The sequence below is a fragment of the Leuciscus leuciscus genome (assembly GCF_965113295.1).
Source record: "Leuciscus leuciscus genome assembly, chromosome: 8".
Taxonomy (NCBI): domain Eukaryota; kingdom Metazoa; phylum Chordata; class Actinopteri; order Cypriniformes; family Leuciscidae; genus Leuciscus; species Leuciscus leuciscus.
Window position 1 is genome coordinate 4,572,581 of NC_138732.1, and position 21,551 is coordinate 4,594,131.

At 37.2% G+C, this 21,551-nt stretch overlaps 2 protein-coding genes across 7 annotated transcripts in view; one reads left to right on the plus strand and one right to left on the minus strand.

Annotated features, from left to right (window-relative positions):
- kcnip1a (Kv channel interacting protein 1 a) overlaps positions 1–18,307 on the plus strand; it is a 77,283-nt gene extending 58,976 nt beyond the window's left edge. For 4 of the 6 annotated variants that reach the window (XM_082177170.1, XM_082177169.1, XM_082177171.1 and 1 more), the window contains 7 exons: positions 3,110–3,234; positions 3,365–3,434; positions 6,013–6,083; positions 6,232–6,339; positions 11,790–11,894; positions 12,768–12,830; positions 14,303–14,623. In XM_082177170.1, the coding sequence (XP_082033296.1) occupies positions 3,110–3,234; positions 3,365–3,434; positions 6,013–6,083; positions 6,232–6,339; positions 11,790–11,894; positions 12,768–12,830; positions 14,303–14,350 (590 nt within the window). In that variant the 3' untranslated portion in view covers positions 14,351–14,623. Of the gene's footprint in view, positions 1–204; positions 323–3,109; positions 3,235–3,364; positions 3,435–6,012; positions 6,084–6,231; positions 6,340–11,789; positions 11,895–12,767; positions 12,831–14,302; positions 14,624–17,386 lie in introns of those variants that run through there. The other 2 variants (XM_082177174.1, XM_082177173.1) reach the window with 2 other exon arrangements.
- On the minus strand, positions 16,241–20,550 carry tlx3a (T cell leukemia homeobox 3a). The gene is made up of 3 exons (XM_082177150.1): positions 19,981–20,550; positions 18,559–18,793; positions 16,241–17,623 (listed from the first exon to the last, which is right to left on the minus strand). The coding sequence occupies exons 1-3, from the start codon at positions 20,369–20,371 to the stop codon at positions 17,419–17,421; spliced, it is 831 nt and encodes a 276-aa protein (XP_082033276.1). The 5' UTR covers positions 20,372–20,550; the 3' UTR covers positions 16,241–17,418.
- Positions 20,551–21,551: the final 1,001 nt, after the last annotated feature.

Below are 21,551 nucleotides of genomic sequence, written 5' to 3' on the forward strand. Positions count from 1 at the left end.
CATTGTGAATATTTCTAACACACACACACACACACAGAGAGAGAGAGAGAAAGAGTACAAACTGGGAAACAAAGAATTAGGAGAGAGAGAGAGAGAGAGAGAGAGAGAGAGAGGTATATAAAGGTGGATGCTGCAGACTCCGCAAGTACAGAAAGAGACAGTAATGCAAGCGAGAGTAAAACAGGAATATTAAGGCACTAGCACAGGGAGTCAGGAGTGATGGAGGAAGGAGAGGGAGAGGGACTGCAAACTTTAGCTATAGTTCTGCTGCTGTGTGGAGCTGTGAAACTCCTACACACACTCGGACTCATCAGCACTGAGGGTGAGTCTCACACACATCTCACTCAGGACATTACCAGCTGGACTGAAGGTTTATCAGATGTTTGTTTGGGCTTGATGTGATTCAGACAGACGTCTGATAATGAGTGTGTGCCGTGTTTGATATTTGCTGAATCAGATTTAACCTCTGCTAGAAAGTCGCATTTTTCACACTGTAATTCTTCTGTGGAAAATGTATTTCACCAGCTGTGGAATAAGATCAAAAGAGAGAAATATTCATCATAACCATGTTTATGGCAAACCGGGAAAATGCTTTAGACTTGCACTGAAGAAAAAAAATGTTGCAGGATTTGTTTTATTTACAGATTATGTAAAAAAAAAAAAATATATATATATATATATATAGTTTTTGTAAATATAATTTAATTCAGAGCTTTAATACACTGAAAAAAAAATTGGTGTAGAAACAATTTTCACTCAGAATTTGTCCGTCAATTTCACAAATAATTACAAAGAAATGGCAAGTAACGCATTGAAATAAACATGAATTTTGAAGTAGACAGATGTACTCCAATAACCTTATTTACAATGACAAATACTTTTCTTTTTAAACTGTGTGTGTTCTTGCAGATGTGCGTGTGTTTTTGTGTGTGTGTGTGTGTGTGTGTTAGAGAGAGTGCAGTGCTATAATATGACACTGCTAAATGACATTGAACAGCAGTGAGAGCCTCAGGCACATGACCTTTGACCTCACCTGTGTGTGTCCTTCAGTGCTTTAACACACACACACACACACACACACACACACACACACACGTTGTGTTTTCATGTTTTATGGGACTTTCCATAGACACAATGGTGTTTATACTGTATACACTGTATATTCTGTCCTCTTACACTAACACTACCCCTAAATCTACCCATCACACACACACACACACACACACACACACACACACACACACACACACACACACACCCTGTGTCCGTCCTTATGTATGATGATCAACACGCCAGAAAGATCATATTCATATTTCAAACTGTATGTCTATTTGTTTTTCTCACTTTGGTTCAGTTGAGCTTTGATTGTTGTGACTCTTGCGGTTCAGTCGTTTATATACAGATTCAGTCTTATTTTACTAACATTGAGATTTTTTTATTAATATTTTGAATTAGTTTTCATTTTTATATTTTCATTTTTAATTTTAGTAAAAGTTCTGTTGTTTGTTTTCATAATTTTTGTCTTTTTTTTTATGTCTGTTTAGTTTTTATACATTTTTATTTCAGTTTTTAGTTATTTTAATACATCAAGTTTAGCTAAATTAATATGAGAAATGTTGGCTTGGCAACTAGCTGAAATATATATATTTTTATTTATATTTATATATATATATATATATATATATATATATATATATATATATATATATATATATATATATATATATATATTTGATTTAACTTCTGTTATCGTTTTATTTCAAGTAATGAAAAGGTTTTTTATTGTTTTTAAATTAAATAAAAATACACATGTAAAGATACTGAAAGACATTTTGAAAGGCCAGATTGCTTGTGATGTCTCCCACTGATGATGTCAGATAAAAGCCTCTGCTAAATGAACGAATAGATGTAAAGGAAGTGATCCGTTTCGAATGCTGTGAATGTCAGACGTGTGTGTTACTGCGGTGTCGTCATCTTTAACACACACAGGAGTTCCTCTGTACCTGTACGTCTCTGAAACCACATGATTCAGTGCTTCAGATGCAGGACGAGATCTCTCACTGTGTGTTATCAGTGCGTCTCATCTCAGACTATCCTTTACATCACCACTAGCATTCAAAAGATTGGTGTCGCTAAGATTTTCCAATGTTGTTAAATAAAATAAGTCTCTTCTGCTCACCAAGGCTGCATAATTTGATAAAAAATTACAGTAAAAACCGTAATATTGTATATCAATATATTATTATTACAATTTAAAAAAGCTGTTTTCTATGTGAATATAAAGTGTAATTTATTCCTGTGATCAAAGCTGAATTTTCAGCATCATTACTCCAGTCTTCAGTGTCACATGATCCTTCACAAATCATTCTTATATGATGATTTGATGATCAAGAAACATTTATGATTATTATCAATGTTGAAAACAGTTGTGCTGTTTATAAAGTTGTGCTGTTTATAAATCTTAATAAATCTGTTTAAAAATATAAATCTTTTGTAATATTATTAATGTATTTACTGTAACTTTTGATCAATTTAATGCATACTTGCTCAATGCAAAATACTTTGGAAAAAAAGAAGATGATCTTACTGACCCCAAACTTATGATCGATAATGTATGTCAATCAAAATGGTGCAGAGGTGAAATGGATGAATTCTTGGATGTTTGTCTATTTTTGTATGTTTATTTGTATATTTCATGGATCTGTAAAAAATATTATTTTATAAGTAATTAAATTACATGGAACTGTTTTTTTACATGGTATTTTTCTGAGGTTTTTGCATTTTTTTTAACATGATTTTGTGTAAAAGAGCATATTATTATTATTATTATTATTTTAAATGTTATTTAATCTGCATCTGATTTTTTTTTACCATATAATTAATTTCAATTCCTTTTTTTTATTTTAAAAAGTGCTGTTTCACTGTTAAATGCATCATATACAAAAGGAAATCCAATGTATTGCACATGTTTTATTGTACATGTTTTAACCTGTGTGTGTGTGTGTGTGTGTGTGTGTGTGTGTGTGTGTGTGTGTGTGTGTGTGTGTGTGTGTGTGTGTGTGTGTGTGTGTGTGTGTGTGTGTGTGTGTGTGTGTGTGTGTGTGTGTAGATAGGGTGTGTGATGATCTGGAGCTGTCTGTGGTGTGTCATCGTCCAGAGGCGTTGGACCTTCTGGAGGCTCAATCAAACTTCAACAGGAAAGAGCTGCAAGTGCTGTACAGAGGCTTTAAAAACGTATGCAAGCTCTCACACACACACACACACACACACACACACACACACACACACACACACGTACACGTGTTTTCCTGATGGACTGCTGTGACAATCAAATATACACACATTTTTCCCCTTTGTTTCTCAGGAATGTCCCAGTGGCGTGGTCAACGAGGAGACGTTCAAACAGATCTACTCACAGTTCTTTCCTCACGGGGGTCAGTGTGTGTTCGCAGTTCATCTATCCATTTCTTTCATGCGTTTCACTTGAGAAATGAATGGGGCCTCGGGCAAAAGTGCCACCAAAATAAATATAAATCCCCCCAAATTTTATATACAGGGCTAAAAATGCCTCTGTGTGAGGTCTGGCGTTTAGTATTTATAAAGGATAGAGCTGGTTAAGCAATATCACACGAGCAAGAGTGCCGTTTTCCCCGAATATCAGCTCGATTGCAAATCCTGATATCGATTTTATACAACAGTTCAACAAGCAAGAAGTTAATATTACGTGACTTACATATTAAATGCAGAATACCGTCAGTTTTTGCTCTGTTTCACCAATGAAAATTATTCCAAACGAATCCACCAACGAGTCATTGCACGTCTCTGGTGTTTTGTTACTGAATGAATCCACGTTTTTGAATGAATAACTATATTAATGTTAACTAATGTAAATTACCTAATGTTAACAAATGGAACCTTGTTGCATTACTGTTTTAGTCAACGATAATAACCCTGGTATAGATACGTTTCCTTAGCTTGCTATAAAAAAAAAACATACTCGTGTTAATGTGTGTTTAGGGTTCATAAAAATGTAAATTTTTATTCAATTGAAAGCGTTAATCTCGCCAAAATGCAACGTAGGCTCTTTTAGTTAATCTCGAGTCAAACTTTCATGTAAAAGCATAATTAGGATGGAAACGCCACTTTTAAGTTTGACCGTATTTTCGTTTTCGGTCAAATTGCCTTGTGAATGGGAGAGCTTGTGGCACGACTATGATAGCATCAAAATCGCTATGTTTAAAACACTAAGAAGACTCGACACAACATGAAACTGTGCTGGAAGTCTCACCAGGGGCTCTACACATGAACTCCAGCATTGAGAACATTGTTTGTGTACACAGAGTTTACTAAAAATAAAGATTTTGAACAACTCACTGTCTCTGTGTCCGCCGGCATTCTGTCAGTCAAAAATAGTCGATCTCCGAATGCACCGTAACATGAGGAGAGTAAAGATGGAAAGCTCCTAAAGCTTAGTTTCATATAAATTCATGGATAATTTGTTGTTTTGTCGTTAGTGAAAATTAATATTGACCTTGTATTTGAAAAAGGATCCTCATATAAGAAACAATACTAAAATTCAGAGTCAGTTCATTCACATTCGGAGATCGACTATTTTTGACTGACAAAATGCCGGCGGACACAGAGACAGTGAGATGTTCAAAATCTTTCTTTTTAGTAAACTCTGTGTACACAATGTTCTCAATGCTGGAGTTCATGTGTAGAGGCGCTGGTGAGACTTCTTAGTGTTTTAAACATAGTGATTTTGATGCTATCATAGTCGTGCCACAAGCTCTCCCATTCAAAAGGCAATTTGACCGAAAACGAAAATACGGTCAAACTTAAAAGTGGCGTTTCCATTCTAATTATGCTTTTACACGAAAGTTTGACTCGGGTAGATTAACAAAAAGAGCCTAGGCTGCATTTTGGCGAGAGTTACGCTTTAAGGTCATTAACGCTTTAAGGTCATAAAGGCCTTGTTTACACCTGGTATTAAGATGCGTTTTGGTCGATCGGATCACAAGTAGACGAGGGTCACATTCCCGTTCACACCTGGTGTTTTAATCCGTCTCTTTTGTCCACTTTCAACCACATCGAGGGGAGGGTCTATGGGCGGGTAAATCTATGGGCTTTTTCAGATCTTTCCATCTAATGGATGAAATAAGCTCACGCAATTTACATATGAACACGACCGGAGACACAGCAAAACACACGGAGAACATCAGCTTTAGTTTCTTCTCTGACAGACTCAACACCAGTGAGTGTGTGTTAGAAACCAGGAATGATGAGAGAACATTGTGCTTGGTATGTTTTACATCTTCAAACCAAACTTGCGTCTTCAGTCGACAAAGTATAAATCCCATCTGGCTAACGCTCTTCCAATAATGTTTAAGCATCAGGTCAGTAGGTGGAGAACAGACGGTGTTTTGTGGCTGTTTGAACACATTCGATCACATGAGCGTTTACACTACGAAAACAAATCCGGTCGAATGTGTTTTCGATGACCTCTGGAAGTGGACAAGCTCAAAGCGTTTTAGACCCCGTTTACACCTGTATTTAGCATCGTCCACTTGTGATCCGATCCACCAAAAGGCATCTTATTAATACCAGGTGGGCCAAACAGGGCCAATAAGTCTTAAATAATATACAATAAGTTCATTATAATTTCAAGAGGTCTTAAATTTGGGGACAGAAAACACGAATAATCGTTTATAATGTTGACTCATCCCTTTTCTTTTATGGTTTAAAGGTTGAAATGTGAGGTTTACGGTATTATTATATAAAACTTAGTTGTTAAAACTGTAATGTTGTTTAAATCAGTCATTTTACTGTTAATATATGAGTCTTAATTGTTCTCTCTCTCTCTCTCTCTCTCTCTCTCTCTCTCTCTCTCTGTGTCTCTCTCTCTCTCTGTGTCTCTCTCTCTCTCTCTGTGTCTCTCTCTCTCTCTGTGTCTCTCTCTCTCTCTGTGTCTCTCTCTCTCTCTCTGTGTGTGTGTGTGTATTCTCTCTGCAGACGCCAGCACATATGCACATTACCTGTTCAACGCCTTCGATTCTTCCCAAAGCGGATCAATCAAATTTGAGGTGAAATTTCTCTCTATTCATTCATGTTCTTCACCAGCTTCGTTTCTTCTGTTGTTATTTTCATTTCTGTGTCAGCACGGTGTTTTCGTTTGTGTCATTAATGAGAAATCCCTCCTCTTCGCCCTTTGTTTCTCTTTCTCTCTGTCAGGACTTTGTAACGGCTCTGTCTATCTTGTTGAGAGGAACAACAACGGAGAAGTTACAGTGGACCTTCAACCTGTACGACATTAACAAAGATGGTTACATTAATAAAGAGGTGTGTTTGATCATACACTTCTACCGTATTTTCTGGAATAGAAATATAAGTCATGTTTTTTTTAATCATCTGTATTGTTTTGTGACTTATATTCCAAAGCAACAGTATATAATGCAAGTAACGCCCGTCACGCTAAACATTCTCAAAGCGAACCCGTCTGGATTTGTGTTGAATGAGAGATGTATGGTTTATTTCTATAAAATTAATTTAAGCTTGATGTCGATAATTGTTTATGCTGATATTTATATGGACAAAAAGTAAGATGAAATTCTGATACTTGTAATGTAAATCAATGAGATCTTTATGACAGTATAGAAGACTAGTTACATAAAATGCATATAAATATCAGTCGCCGCTCTATATCTGACAGTAATATGTCTTAGTAAGATGATATTCAAATGCTTAGTTTTATGATCAAAACTCTGTCGTTTTAAAAACATATAATGCAACACATTACAATGATGATTGAGAGATGAACAAATAAACCTGATGTTCATATTTAATACTCACATTTTAACATGATTTTTCTAAAATGACGTATGGATGATTAAGTAAACCTACAGTAAGTGTTCATCTTGAAATATCACGAACAATAGAAAGTTATTTTTATGTTTACTTTATAAAAATCAGTAAAGATTTCACAGCAAAAAGACACGTGAAGCACGATCTGAAGGAGGACGTTTGTACAATTATACTAAAATACTTTTACTTGCTAAAGTTGTTTAAAGCGGTGGTATAATGCTCTTTTCACAAGATGTAAAATAAGTCTCTGATGTCTCCAGAGTGTGTGTGTGAAGTTTTAGCTCAAAATACCCCACAGATATTTTTATATAGCATGTTGAAATTGTCACTTTTTGAGTGTGAGCAAAAAAGCACCGTTTTGTGTCTGTCCCTCTAACTGCAAATGAGCTGCTGCTCCCGGCACAGGGGGCGGAGCTTCAACAGCTGGTGTCCTTTTATCTCGCACACACATGCACTGACAATTTCAAAATCTTTTAGCCTTTTATGTTCAAACTGGATTCAGACAATAATGGAGAGACTCAAGAAGTTACAACATAGACAACATTTCTGAATGGTTAGTTGATGAATTTATGTAGCTTATGTGGAGTTATCTTCTAGTCTTCTAGCATATTCTGTTATGATCATTTATAAATCGTGTTCAGGGGGCGGGGTTTATGTAAATTTTAGGGTTGGTGATGTCACTAACCCGGGAGGAATGTTGTAGGCCTTACAAAATTGGCGTATCAAATATGATACAGAAGGCTTTTGTAGGGTTAAATTTAAAGGAGTGACAGAAACTGAAATGCACGTTATCAGTGTTTTATGTTAACATTATTTTGTGCACTTCTGAATGTCATAATAACATGGGACTTGTGGTAGATTTTTCCCCTACGCACCTGACTTAGGTTGCACCTGGTGTCCTTGACACCTGAAAATATTTTACTCAGTTGAGTTACCTCTGAACGCGCGAGTTGACGCCTAAAGCCCTGTTCACACCGCCAGTGACTTTGCCTCTGTATGTCGCTAGTCTCTACTGTGAAGTCGCTTGTGGGCGTTCGTAGTGCTGTCGCTCTAATGTTATTGGTAGACGCTGCACTTCTGGCCATATCTATACAAAATACCATCACAAGTGATATACAACTATATCATTTTAATTTGACTAGGAATTATGCTCAAAAGAAACAGTATGCTGTTGGGAGAGTGTTATTATATCACCACAGCAGTGTTCAGTGGATTAAATCATTTAGCCTACTAGATTAACGATCGATCAATCAACAAATTAACTCATACTGTCATAAATAACTAAAACGTCATTCGAATTTGACAAATAATCAATTTTCTTGTCCCTAATAGTCAACATAATGCAGGGGAAACTGCAGCAGTGCTAAACTTGCATCATAAAATTACAACACTCGAACTAAATGTGTGAATTAAACTCACTGAGACTGTCGACAGTTTCTTTTCCATGCATCATTTTATTATATCCATGTATGTGGTTACAGTCAAATCATATAAAACAGTGAAATCGCCCTCGAACTCTTCTTCTTGCCTGCACTCGAGACTCGAGGCGGTGACGTGAGCTGAGCTCCACTAAAAGGCTTCTTACCTATTGGTTGTCGCTCGCGAAAATCACTTCTCATTTGCATAAAGTTCTCGCGTCGCTTGACACGCCCACATTCTGTCGCCAACGGTCACTGTCGCTCGTGTCGCCGGAAGTTGCCAGCGCTTCATTGAAATGAATGGGATCGTGTCGCTGCGTGTCACTAGCTATGTTTCCATCAACACATTTTTATCCGAATTATGTGATATCGAATGAAAAATGCCTCATGGAAACAGTAAAATTCGATTGAATTTCTTGAATATCGACTAAAATGAAATACGGTCGGTCTCATCGGATTTTATCTTGATCGATATACGGTTTATGCGATAAACGCTGATGGAAACGTTATTTGCCGAATAAATAATGGTTTTAGGTCATTTTATGGGTACAACCCGCCACAAAAGAAGAAGTTTTAGTTAATTTCCGCCCAGTTTGCACCCATTATACTGTCTGGTTTGCACATATGGCCGGTGTCAACAAAGTGGACAAACGAGGAGACGAGATACTTTTTGAATTTAATTTAACAGAAAAATAAAACGGCTATTATAGCAAAAATCTAATAAATGCCATAATAGTCAAATAATGTCGCTATCAGCTGTCACATAAGCACCTAGAGTCCTGCAATGGGTTGGGTACCCGCATAAAAGTGGCTAAAACGGGTGGATTGTGACATTCCTAAAATTCACTGGCGGGGATGCGGGCGGATAATGAACTCCTTGCGGGCGGGTAGCGGATGAAAAATATGTGCAATATTTGTATGTCTAAATTGCCATTACACACTCGCAAATATGTGTTTTGGGCATCCTTAAAAATATTCTTGTTTGCCGTTACCCGACCGATCCTGTCAATTTAGGACAGACCCAATTAAATTTTTCCCCCTTTTAGTCCGACTGACTGGCCGGTTGTAAACTTGCGTTAAGATCGACCGATTTTTTTTTTTTTTTTTTTACTCTTTAGTGAAAGTGAAAGTGAAAGTGACACGTAACGGCCAAGTATGGTAACCCATACTTGGAATTTGACCTCTGCATTTAACCCATCCAAGTTAATGCACACACATTAGGAGCAGAGTAGTGAGTAGTTAACACACACACACACTGCAAACATGGATACACACACCCAGAGCAGCGGGCAGCCTTTGTGTGGCGCCCGGGGAGCGATTAGGGGTTAGGTGCCTTGCTCAAGGGCACCTCAATCATTTCCCACTGGTTCTGGAATCGAACCAGTAACCTTTGGGTTACCAGTTCAACTCCCTAACCACTAGGCCATGACTGCCCCCCCTCTTCACACAACTAATACAAATGCAATAAAATAATATTAATTATATTTTAGTAGGCCTAAGTATTGTGTATATAAATTGCCCAAATGTAGGCTACGCTCTTTCTTTTAAATAAAAACCCGTCAATCAAGCAAAATAATATTCAATGATTGTAGGGCAGGCTAATAAGCCTATGTGTTGTAGCCCAGTCATTAAAAAACGATTTAGTTTCATATTCATGTTTAAATAAAATTATATATATATATATATATATATATATATATATATATATATATATATATATATATATATGTATTATGAAAAGTGAAAAAAGCATGAATAAGATAAGATGATCCCGAATATCGGGAGACAAATGGAGTGGGCAGACATGATTTTGACCACTTTATTAAGTTTGTTTTTGTAGAAAGACTTTCTTTAAAGTGAATTTCGTTTTGTATTAATTGTATCTTAATTTTAATCAATGTTTAATCAACCATTTTCCTGGATTTAATAAATAAGAGCTAAATATAGCAGGCAATAATCAGGACACGGAGAGGCGCCCGCGCGTGAACTGGAGGTAGCCTAGGCTACTTGAATGGCCCAAAACAAAGCGCACTTTTTGCGCTCATTAGCCCATTCATGAGGCTATTGTGATGTTGAGAGAGGTGCGAGATAAAAAATAAAGCACTTTAAATGGAATGATTTTATCTTGTGTGCGATTTATCGCGGGCACGGGTCAGATCTGGTGCTGAACTTTGCGGGTACAGGCGGGGGCGGGTCTCCAAAAATGGACCCGTGCAGGACTCTGCACTAACTTGTGCAATATTGATCATTTGTTGGTAGATGGCGCGATCCATTTTGTTTAGCAAAACTTTGTTCGCAAATGTTTGCTTGAATGTTGTGCGATTCAGTGCGAAAATGAATGGAAACACCTTAAAATGTCTCAAATCAATTCGATATACCAATTTGATCGCAAAACTGCATGTGACGTCATTACGCACAGGTTTTTATTCGCTTTAAAGCTGTTTGATGGAAACACACTTTCACCAGCTTTATTCACATGATTTTTTTTTACCGAACTTCATATAATTCGATTGACAAGTTGATGGAAACATAGCTACTGACGGTGTGAACGGGGCTTAAGCCGCAATCTAACCCCGCCTAAGAGTCTCACAAAGAGTCGAACGACATCTCGCCCCCTATCGAACACTATCACTTGGGAATAAGGTCTCTAGTGTTCTTAACGTGATCCACACTATCACTTGGTAGTAAGGTCTCTAGTGTTTCGCTATATTTAGCTTGTCTCCCTATCTGACTTGCTGCGCAGCACTAATGAACAAACAGACTCCAGCAAATGTCCTTTAAATGCTTTAATCATGGCCGGAAGAGTTCCCGAGCAGCTCTCAGGGAATCTCTCCCAAAAAGAAGCAAGACAAATTCCATTGAGAATCCCACCGAAAACACACATACAACAGTTTTTATAGATAAAGGGGTATGGCAAAATGACATGAAACTTTACATAATGTCCCACAATTTGATTGGTTCTTTTTAGACAAGCCCTTCTGTTGCTAGGTAATGATTCCTTCATAATCACAGGGTTTCAAACCTAGTCATCTGTCTAGTTTCATTTCCCCTATTTGTTATTTATATACACACACACACACACACACACACACACACACACACACACACACACACACTCGAAGTCAAAGGGGCATGGCAACACAACATACAACATTCAAAAACACAGGACAGAACGTTTTAGTACATTGTGTTTCAAAGTGTTATCATGTTAGGCCTAAAAAGAAAAATAAGGTTAGATGTTAGAAACATGGTTAGTTTAATATACAGTTTACTATTTTATGAATTAAAAAATCCATCGCAGTCTCATCTCTCTCATCTTTCTCAAGAGTGCAATTTTGACCCTTATTTAACCTAAAATACCGTAGTCAAGAGTTTGGACACATCTATTCATTCTTTATGATGACTATTTCCCACATTTTAGCACAATAGTACAATCATTTAAATAACACATCGGAATTATGTAGGCATTATGTTTTTAGAATAATAAATGAATTTGTTTTATGTTTCTAGGAGATGACCGATATAGTGAAAGCCATATATGACATGATGGGCCGCTTCACGTATCCTGCAATGAAGACCGACACCACCAGACAGCACGTGGATGCTTTCTTTCAGGTCAGACTCTGATTGTGCACCTTAGACATCATCACATACTACAGGGCTGCTGAATGCTTGAATCTGATTGGTTGATGAGAGGTTGAGGTTGATGGGTGGGAGTGGCGCAATGGATAAGACACATGCCTTTGGTGTGAGAGACCTGGGTTCGAATCCACTGTGAGACACCAATGTGTCCCTGAGCAAGACACTTAACCCCTAGTTGCTCCAGAGGTGTGCGACCTCTGACATATATAGCAATTGTAAGTCGCTTTGGATAAAAGCGTCAGCTAAATGAATAAATGTAAATGTAAAAATGTAAATGATGATCGTTCTACAGTGGGAAACTCACGGATAAAGTAGTTCCAGCAGGTTTTGACCGCATTACAGTTTCATATCACTCCGCCAAATGATTTCTGTTACTTCAAAGGTCTTTACAGCCGACAACAGTAAAAGATACCAAACCCACAACGACACTGACCAATCAAATACATATAGTAAACAATCGGATAAAAACCACAAATAAGTTCCATGTTTTTTTTTGCCACAAAATTACATTTTATTATATATGGAAAGCACATACTCTCTCCCACTCAAACGCACACACATACAGTACGGACACACACACTCTGCTCTGATGATTTTATCAGTGAAATAGTTTAGCATCTTAAAAGCTACATGACTTTTCGAAATAACGGCGCTGTTCTTGAAGCAGATAAACGTACAGTTTCACTAATAATTGAGACGAACAGACTCTGGTAATTCACACACGCTTAATATCTCTCTCTCTCTCTCTCTCTCTCTCTCTCTCTCTCTCTCTCTCTCTCTCTCTCTCTCTCTCTCTCTCTCTCTCTCTCTCTCTCTCTCTCTCTCTCTCTCTCTCTCCCCTTGCAGAAAATGGACAAGAACAGAGATGGAGTCGTCACTCTTGATGAGTTTATTCTCTCCTGTCAAGAGGTACCTGTTCACAATAGCATACAAAATTAGCATGCATAGAATGACCGAATGACTAGTCCATTTGCAAAACATGTGCAGTATACAAGCAGAGCACAGTGCATTGAATTCTGTGTCCCACAATGCAAAGCACTCCTTCCAACTGTTGTTTTTTACATCTTTTTCTTCACTCGTTATTAGATCAGACTATTGAAGGTGAAGACATTTTAAATGTCCTTAAAAAAAAGGAAAATTAACATTTATTGCTAAGATTATCATTGAACGCCACTCGCTGAATTAAACATAACTATGAAATTGTGTAGCATTTCTTTAGTTGCATACTGTATATTTATTTTAAAAGAATCCAGACTATGTGCAGTAAGCAGTTCACAGGTATTCTGTTCCAGTCATAGCTTGTCACGTTCTCTCTCTCTTGAATGTAAGCAGGGTCCTCTAGTGTCAGAGAGTGAGTACTGACGCATTGATTAAACAGCAGTTCAATTCTATAGTAAAGTAGCAAAAAATAATAATAATGATAATAATAATCCTCTTCCTGTTGTGAGTAACAACAAATAACAGACTCTTCCTTTTGCCTATTTGGGACATTATTCCATGTTGCTTCGTCATGAATCATTTATTTTTATGTTGCTTTGTCAATTATTTCATTTCAGTTCAGGCCACTGAAAGTCATGCAAATAAATGTATCCATGTATTATTGATTGATTGATTTTATTACTAATTTTAATATTTATTTATTGAATTAATTACATTTTTTAATATATTTTTATTATTCCCTTATTTTTTATTTTCTTTTATTTCCTTATTTCCTTTTTTTCCCCTTTTATTATTATTATTATTATCATTATTTTAAAACATTTATTAGTTAATTAATTTACTTGCATAAAATAAATGTCTTATTTAAAAAATATATAAATGTTAAAAGAAGTAATAATAAAATAAAAATTATAAATAAATAGTCCATTCGTACCATCCAGCTCTATTTAAATGTATAAAATCTTTTGTGGCAGGGTTATTACAGTTTTGAGAGAACTTTTTAATATTTTTGTTGAATATGCCGCTCCTGACTAACTCGAGCTTTTGTCAAAGTGGTGAAGATGCTCTTTTATGAGCTTTATGTTAGAGATGTTTTCACCAGACATTCACATTTTTTATCTTTCCAAAATTAATTCTTAGTTTTACATTTTTTTATTATTTTGCTATTCGTTACATCACAGCTCCACCAGTCGTTTTATGGCGTCACACTTCATCAAAAACACACTGAACTCTGATTGGCTGTTTCGCATGTCATCCAGAGCGCCGCTTCTTGTCTGATCGGGTGTTTGTTTGCTTCACTAGATTACACAGACTTTCTCTTCTTTTGCCTTTTGCTATTAGTTTGTGTTCCTTCCTCTCTTGTCTCTTCCTCATATTTCTTTAGCCGTCTCTCATGAAATTGTTTTCTTTCTCTTTCTTCTGTTCATATTTTGTCTCTTCAGGATGAAAACATCATGCGATCATTGCAGCTCTTTGAGAATGTGATATAGAGCCAGAGGAAGAGGAGGATGAAGGGCGGAAAAAGGGAAATTAGTCAGAGAAAGAAACCAATGAACTCTTGAATCTGACCAGTTTTCTGTTAAATAAAACAAAAGAGAAATAACTTTGACCCCATCAACATGGTAATTCTGGAAGTTTGACAGATGTCAGATGACGGCTCGATGCTTCACGTGCCGGAAAACCGAAAGGTCCCTAATTTTTTAAACCCCGGTGTTTGACCTCGTTCTGTTGCAGATGTGAGAATTATATGTCTATAAACCCCCCCCCCAAAAAAGGAAGTAGTTAAAAGAGCATGTGAGTAATTGTGTCAAAGCCGTGTTCACAAAGGCCCAGCGGGTTTCCATGAGGTCCTGTAAAACCCATTTTGATTTGAAAATATGTCACTGATGTTTGATGCATCCGAGCTTTTTTTTAACCAGTCGTCCTTGGTGGATTTTGGGGTATGTAACATCTGATACACTCGACCTGTGATATGATATTTCTCCAAAAGATGTGCTGAATCGTGTCCGTCATTTAGGTAGACATGTTCTAATCCAGTAGTATAACCAGTGTCTCAGTGGTTTTCTTATGAAGCGACCAGTGTTTAACTGGCGTTCTGCAGAAGTGTGACATTAACGGCAGTGTTTTTGTGTCCCGCGCTCGTGCATCGTGTCATCCCGTGTCTGATCATCATCACTGCTTGATCTGATGTGTGTTCATGTCCATCATTTCTGATAGTCTCATCACTCGCACCCGTCTCTGTTGGCTTAGCTCCGCCTACTCGAAGATCTGCTTTCTGATTGGTCTGTTTGTCCGTCAGAATCATTGTGGGTGAATCTCATGACATCATGTCATCAGGTCACATTTCACCCCACTATCCTCATTAATTAAATACAGTGATTTATTTAAATATGCAATTTATTCTTATTTTTCTTTAGATTTTTGGGGTGAAATATGACTAATTGGCTTTGTGCAGATGGCAATGAAGATTTTGATTGACAGGTGCCGTAGCAAACTTTAGCAGTCACTATTTGTGTGTTTCACTTCTATTTATATACAAAAATTAAAAAACTTTTCTTTTTTTTTATTTACTGCGTGAAAGCTGTGAATTGCCAAAACTTAGTACTGTTTTATACAGCCATAATGCCACCGTACTGTGAAGAGAGAGCAAGAAAATAATAATAATAATGAAATAAAATTAATATAACTGTGTTTGATTAGTCCTGACAAGCATGATGTTTAAACTCTACATGAACAGCATTCAACATCCATTTTACTTTGTAATCTAACTGATGTATATCTGAGCAAAACTGAATATTAAAAACATGTAGGGAGGACAAAGCTAACTTTAGCTGTAATAACTTTATATTGTAATAACAATAACTTTATTCTAGAGCTGCCGTAAAGCCAAAACGATCTCTGTTACTTTAATCTCCTATTATCACTGTAAAGCTGCTTTGAAACTACTTGGTGGGACCCGATTTAAAGCAGGCATTATATACACAGTACCGGTCAAAAGTTTGGAAACATTATTATTTTTAATGTTTTTAAAAGAAGTCTCTTATACTCATCAAGCCTGCATTTATTTGATCGAAGAAAACTATTGTTAAATATTATTAATTTTTTTTAATGGTTTTCTATTTTAATATACTTTAAAATGTAATTTATTCCTGTGATCAAAGCTGAATGTTCAGCATCATTACTCCAGTCTTCAGTGTCACATGATCCTTCACAAATCATTGATTTATTATCAATGTTGGAAACTGCTTAATTTTTTTTTTTTTTTACCTCGGATAACTTTTTCTGGATTCACTGATGAATAAAAATAAAAAAGCAACATTTATTCAAAAAAGAAATCTTTTCTAACAATATAAATCTTTACTATCACTAAAAAAAAAAAAAAAAAAATTGAACACATTCTTGCTGAAAAAAAGAATTAATTTCTTTCAAAAAAAAAAGAAAGAAAAAGAAATGACTGAATCTCCAAACTTTGGAACAGTAGTGTATAGTTACACAAGATTTCTATTTTAAATAAATGCTGTATATATATAATATTTATATATAAATATAAATGCATAAGAATATATATATATATATATATATATATATATATATATATAAAGAGAAAGTAAATATGGTCAATTGGAGATTTCATGTTGAGTTTAAAGTTGTTGAAAAGCTCTTAAAAATGTGAACACATCCACTTGTGCCAGGAAACGGAAGTGTAGAAAGTTAAACCTGTGTTCATCACGGTCACAAACATTCCTGGCAGACTCTCGGATAACCTTAGTAATGCTTTTTTTATTATTATTATCATTTCTGATCATTTCTTTGATCATATGATGTTGTTTTTGAACAATCACTGTGCCGGTACAGCGTGATGAGTTTAAAATATACAGCATGATATTTGATTTATTACACTCATTGTATATTTTATACTCTGCAAAGTGGGATTAGAAGCGGCAGTGTCTATATAAAGCAGAACAGAGCCGGTTATTCTCCCATGAGAGAGACGGGTGACAGAGAGACAGACAGACGCTCAATCAGACAGACAGATTGAGGAGACAGACGGGAAGCTTAAATATCCTCTTGTTGAAATGATGTATAAACTGTTTAACAATAAAATTTTCGATGCATAATGCTGATTGTTCAGTGTTATATTTACACACCATTGCTTTTTCCGGGTCGAAACACGTCATCAACAACGACTAACATTATGCCGGTAATGCATCGTCACCATAACAGCACAGAATAATTACAGTACAGTACAATATTTTGTAGACTTTCTCACAGACATCGTTTTTGAACAGTTCATATATTTACAGAGCTGTGATTCAGGATGATTGCTGGTTAGTTTCTGGGAATGTTTCACCTTTTTCCCTCCCCAAACGCAGGATCTTCGTGGGAACGCGTTTGGTCGGTGTCCGTTACAAACACACACAGATATCATTAGTTCACTATGTGGGACGCTCCTCGCTTATAAAATAGCCGATCAGAAAGCCTGACTACTTTTCAGATGCAGTGTTTCATCATGTTTCCCTTCTCAGTGTGCAGGACCGTGAGGGATCACGGGGGGATTTTAAGCCAGTGTTGTGGTTTTCCCAGCTCTCTCTTGGGCCCAAGGCTGCAGGTTCTGGAGGGCGTAGAGGGAGGAGTTATGAACACACAGAGGATCCGACGACACTGATTCGCTCATGGACTTCTGGAGGGCGTCGGCCTGAAGCTGAAGCAGCATCCGATTGGCTTGCTGACGTCCCGCCTCTCTTTCCTCAGCTGTTTGCCTTCTGGAGATTTTGAAGATGCAATATATATATATATATATATATATAAATCCAAATCATTAAAACAGTGGATACAATTCTATATGAATTTAATGTGATGTAACAATTAGCCATTTTAGGGTCAGAGTGTCATTTTTTTCCACCCCAGTAAAATCAATATATAATTTTGTTCAATAATATTTTTGGTAACGCATGTAGTAATTACTATAAATTATGCATAATTACATGCAACTAACCCTAAACCAAACCCTAACCCTATAGTAAGTACATGTAGTTAATTATAATTGCTCGGTACTTAAATGTATAACTAGGAAAATAAAGTGTAAGCATAGGGCCTATATATTTTTTAAATTAGACTTTTAGGGTACTAAGTAAAATTTATGCAATATTTATGGTAATTTTTTATTATTAACTCCATTGCTATGCGCTTTTTTTCTCCCCTGCATCCTGGCTGATTTGAAGATTGACCAATTGGATAGGATTAGGGTTTGGTTGAGGGTTACTTGCATGTAATTATGCATATTTTACTGTTATTACTATGGTAAGTAAGTAAGTACATGTAACAAGGACACTGTCAAATAAAGTGTTACCATGAAGTGCTAACGGCATTTCTATTTAACTTTCGAATCAAGTCCATGATTTGTTTTATTGTTCACATGGCACGTGCCACAAAAGTCAAAAAAGAAATAAACCCCGCTGAATTTCCCTTTAATATTTCAATGAATTATTCTTAATGATGGCTGATTAATCATAATCGAATACTAATAAAAAATTATTGAAATCTAAACTAAATTAAAAAAGGTGTAACATCTTAATTCTAAATGGGTCTAAATGTCTGCGCATGGTGGACTTCTACATTTCCCAGCAAGGATCCAACAACTAAAACAATGATCCGCTGAAAGCGTGCTGTGTGTGGCTCTGCTCTCCTCCAGTCTCACCTCCACTTGGTCCTGCGGTTCTGGAACCAGGTCTTGACCTGCGCGTCCGTCATCTTCAGGCTCTTGGCGAGGCACGCGCGCTCCGCGGACGCCAGGTACTTCTGCCTGTGGAAGCGCTTCTCCAGCTCGCAGATCTGCACGCGCGAGAACGACGTGCGCGGCTTTTTCCGCTTCGGGGGAGTTCGGTTCTGATACGGGTGACCGATCCGCCGGGTCACGGTGAACGGAATGAGAGCTGCGGGAAAAGTGTCATTTATTTATCATGTTATTTTCCTTTAGATTCTGATGAAAACAAACTCTGATCATGCAATTATTATTGTAGGCGATTATTAAAACCAATGCTCTCTGAAATTATCTGGTCGACTCTGTAGACTAATTTGGTCGTTATACATAGATAGTTAACGGATCAATATTGAGAAAGATGATTTGTGTGCACCTTTGATGATACATTTCCCAAAACAGCGTTTTGTACACATGCACGAGCACCACAATATGGTCCCGATCATGGAGATCATCACGTGCACTGACTAATACATTTGTAAAAATAAATTGAAACGTGGAATCCCTGAAACTTATTACGTTTGAAACAAAACACCTGTTTATCATTTTCAAGGTTATTAAAAATGATTAAATCAATAGTTTATAAACACAAAATAGTGCAGCTATTTCTGAAGTGCGTATTGTTTACTTCAAGTTTATTAATCGGCTCAAAACATCGTGCATCTTAAAAGTGCACTATTGCACCTATATTATTATTATTATTATTATTATTTCTATTATTCAAGTCCAGAAACAACGTTTTCCGTCAAACAGCCTTTATCCCCGTTGTGCTCTGATATCAAACTTACTTCAGCTTAAAGTTTTTAAGTGTGTATTTAACCTTAAATATTTGAACTATAACTGCTTTCGTTTATTAACTTAATTGAATAAATGTTGACACAACCTAAATACACTATGGGCCTAATCAATTAATATTCTGGATTAACAATAAACATATTACAGCAACCAATCAAACCAATTTGTGCGTTATGAATTTGAATATTTGTTTATTGCTCTTTATTATTTTTTTTGCATGTGTGCGTTTAAGAAAACAAATTAGTCTGCATTTTATAGCATGTAAATAGCCTAATTGTATGCGTATTTATTTTAATTATCGTTTTAATTGACATTTGATTTATTGTGTAGCCTACCAGTTGATATAATTATTAAAAAATACAAAAACAGTGTGGTTATTATTGCAATCAAGGTCATATATTTTTCAGAGTGATTTATAGTTAAAAGCTTCTTGTAATTTTGGAGGGGAAAGCTTTTTTCCTGAAATATTTTCCTGAAACCAACTGCGCAGGTCCAGCAACCAGAGAGATCAGTGAAGCGTGTGGATCAATCCCAGCATCCTCAGCCTCAGAGATGTGTGTCTTTTACCTGGCAGTCTGTCTTTAGGGAACCTGCGGTTATTGTCCATCCAGGGGAAACACAGCGCCGGTGCCGCGCTCAACATCGCCGGCGGCACCGCGGCAGCCAGAGGTCTGTGTGCCGGGACCCGAATCACTCCACTGGGCACCAGAGAGCCGCTCACCCCGTACACCCGCCCGCAGTCCTCCAGAGAGCCCGGGACTCCGGAGAGAGAGACGGGTATGGAGACATGAGGCGCAACGCTCGCCCTGGTTGGGCTTCCCAAGCGGCTGTTATCCACAGTGTTTCCACGGCTGCTCTCCGGGTCCAGAGAGCCCAGAATCTGATCGATCCCGAATCGGATGGGTTCCTGGTTAGCTTTGGATGGCGGCTTTGGCTCGTTGAGCTCAGCGCGCTCCATAATTCCCAGTTGCGCAGCAGATTGTGGCGGATTAAAACGAACGAAATCACGTTAGGTGCGGCGAAAATAATTGTAATTTAGTTTTAGTCTTGTCCATGGTCTCCGACGACGGTCCTCGTTTCTCTAATTCCTCGTTTGAACTCTGACAGGTCTCGCCACCGATGCGCCGCGCGTCAAACTGTCGAGTTTCCGCTCCGCCGCGCGTGCCAAACTCTTCAGCTCATGTTTTCATTGGTCGACTGGACCGAGCCGTCATTATCTCTGTCTATTGGTTGACATTTAGGAACGCGAAAAAAAAAAGTGCACTAGAGCCTCATTATGCTATTCAATAATGTCATCACACCAATTTCTGAAATGCGCATTTATTGAGGCTGAAAGATGTTGCTGCTAATTTATTTACAGAGGTCTCTCATTATGTGGAATTGCATTAGGACATTTTTACGCACAAACTTTGAATTTACTTTGCAGTGATGCAATCAAAATGAATCACCTAGATTTGTATTTTCAGAAGGAAATTACAGTGCTTGCAAAGAATAGCTTTAGGTTAATGTTAAGTTCAGGTTTAATTTTGCAGTTTAAAAAAAAATCTAAACATTCATTTGAGGATTCTCAAAACAACCAATCTTATATTCTGTTAATGAAAACATTGCAAATGATTGCCAAATCGTGCAATCTCTTGTCCTGTCAGTTAAAAGTGAGTGTTTTTCTACAGAAGGGATTCACGGAGATAAACGTGAAGGATTCATTGCGTTATCGATCGATCGCTCGGCGGAAATCGGAGAATGTCTCTGTTAAACACGAGCTCGGAGTTCGTCATCACTGAACACAGTCCCGCCGCTCGGATGTAGCATTGATTTGTGTCATGCGTTGATTAATGTTCAAACCCCGAACCAAATGCTCTCAGCTGCGCGTAATTTCATTCAGTAAAACTATCCCGCAACATTTCGCAACAGACCAATTAGATTTTATTACCTAAATGTCACCCAAACAATATCCATCAAATATGAGAAGTTCTGTGCCGGACCGGCGCGCGCACTGGCTGCGCTCTGCTGTTTGTGTGTGTGTGTGTGTGAGCGCGCAAAGCCTTTTAAATTGATGGCCACATTCGTGGAAATGGAGTGTTTGCCGTGGGCAGGCTGTGGGCAGGACACGCGCAATGAAAGAGCCGTGAAGATTGAGT

Excerpts from the sequence above, each read along its gene's own strand:
- tlx3a (XM_082177150.1), bottom strand. The coding sequence starts at position 20,371 with ATGGAGCGCGCTGAGCTCAACGAGCCAAAGCCGCCATCCAAAGCTAAC. Across the intron at positions 18,794-19,980 it reads CCCTAAAGACAGACTGCCAG|CTCTCATTCCGTTCACCGTG; the intron begins GTAAAAGACACA and ends CTTTTCCCGCAG. Across the intron at positions 17,624-18,558 it reads AACCGCAGGACCAAGTGGAG|AAGGCAAACAGCTGAGGAAA; the intron begins GTGAGACTGGAG and ends CAAAATCTCCAG.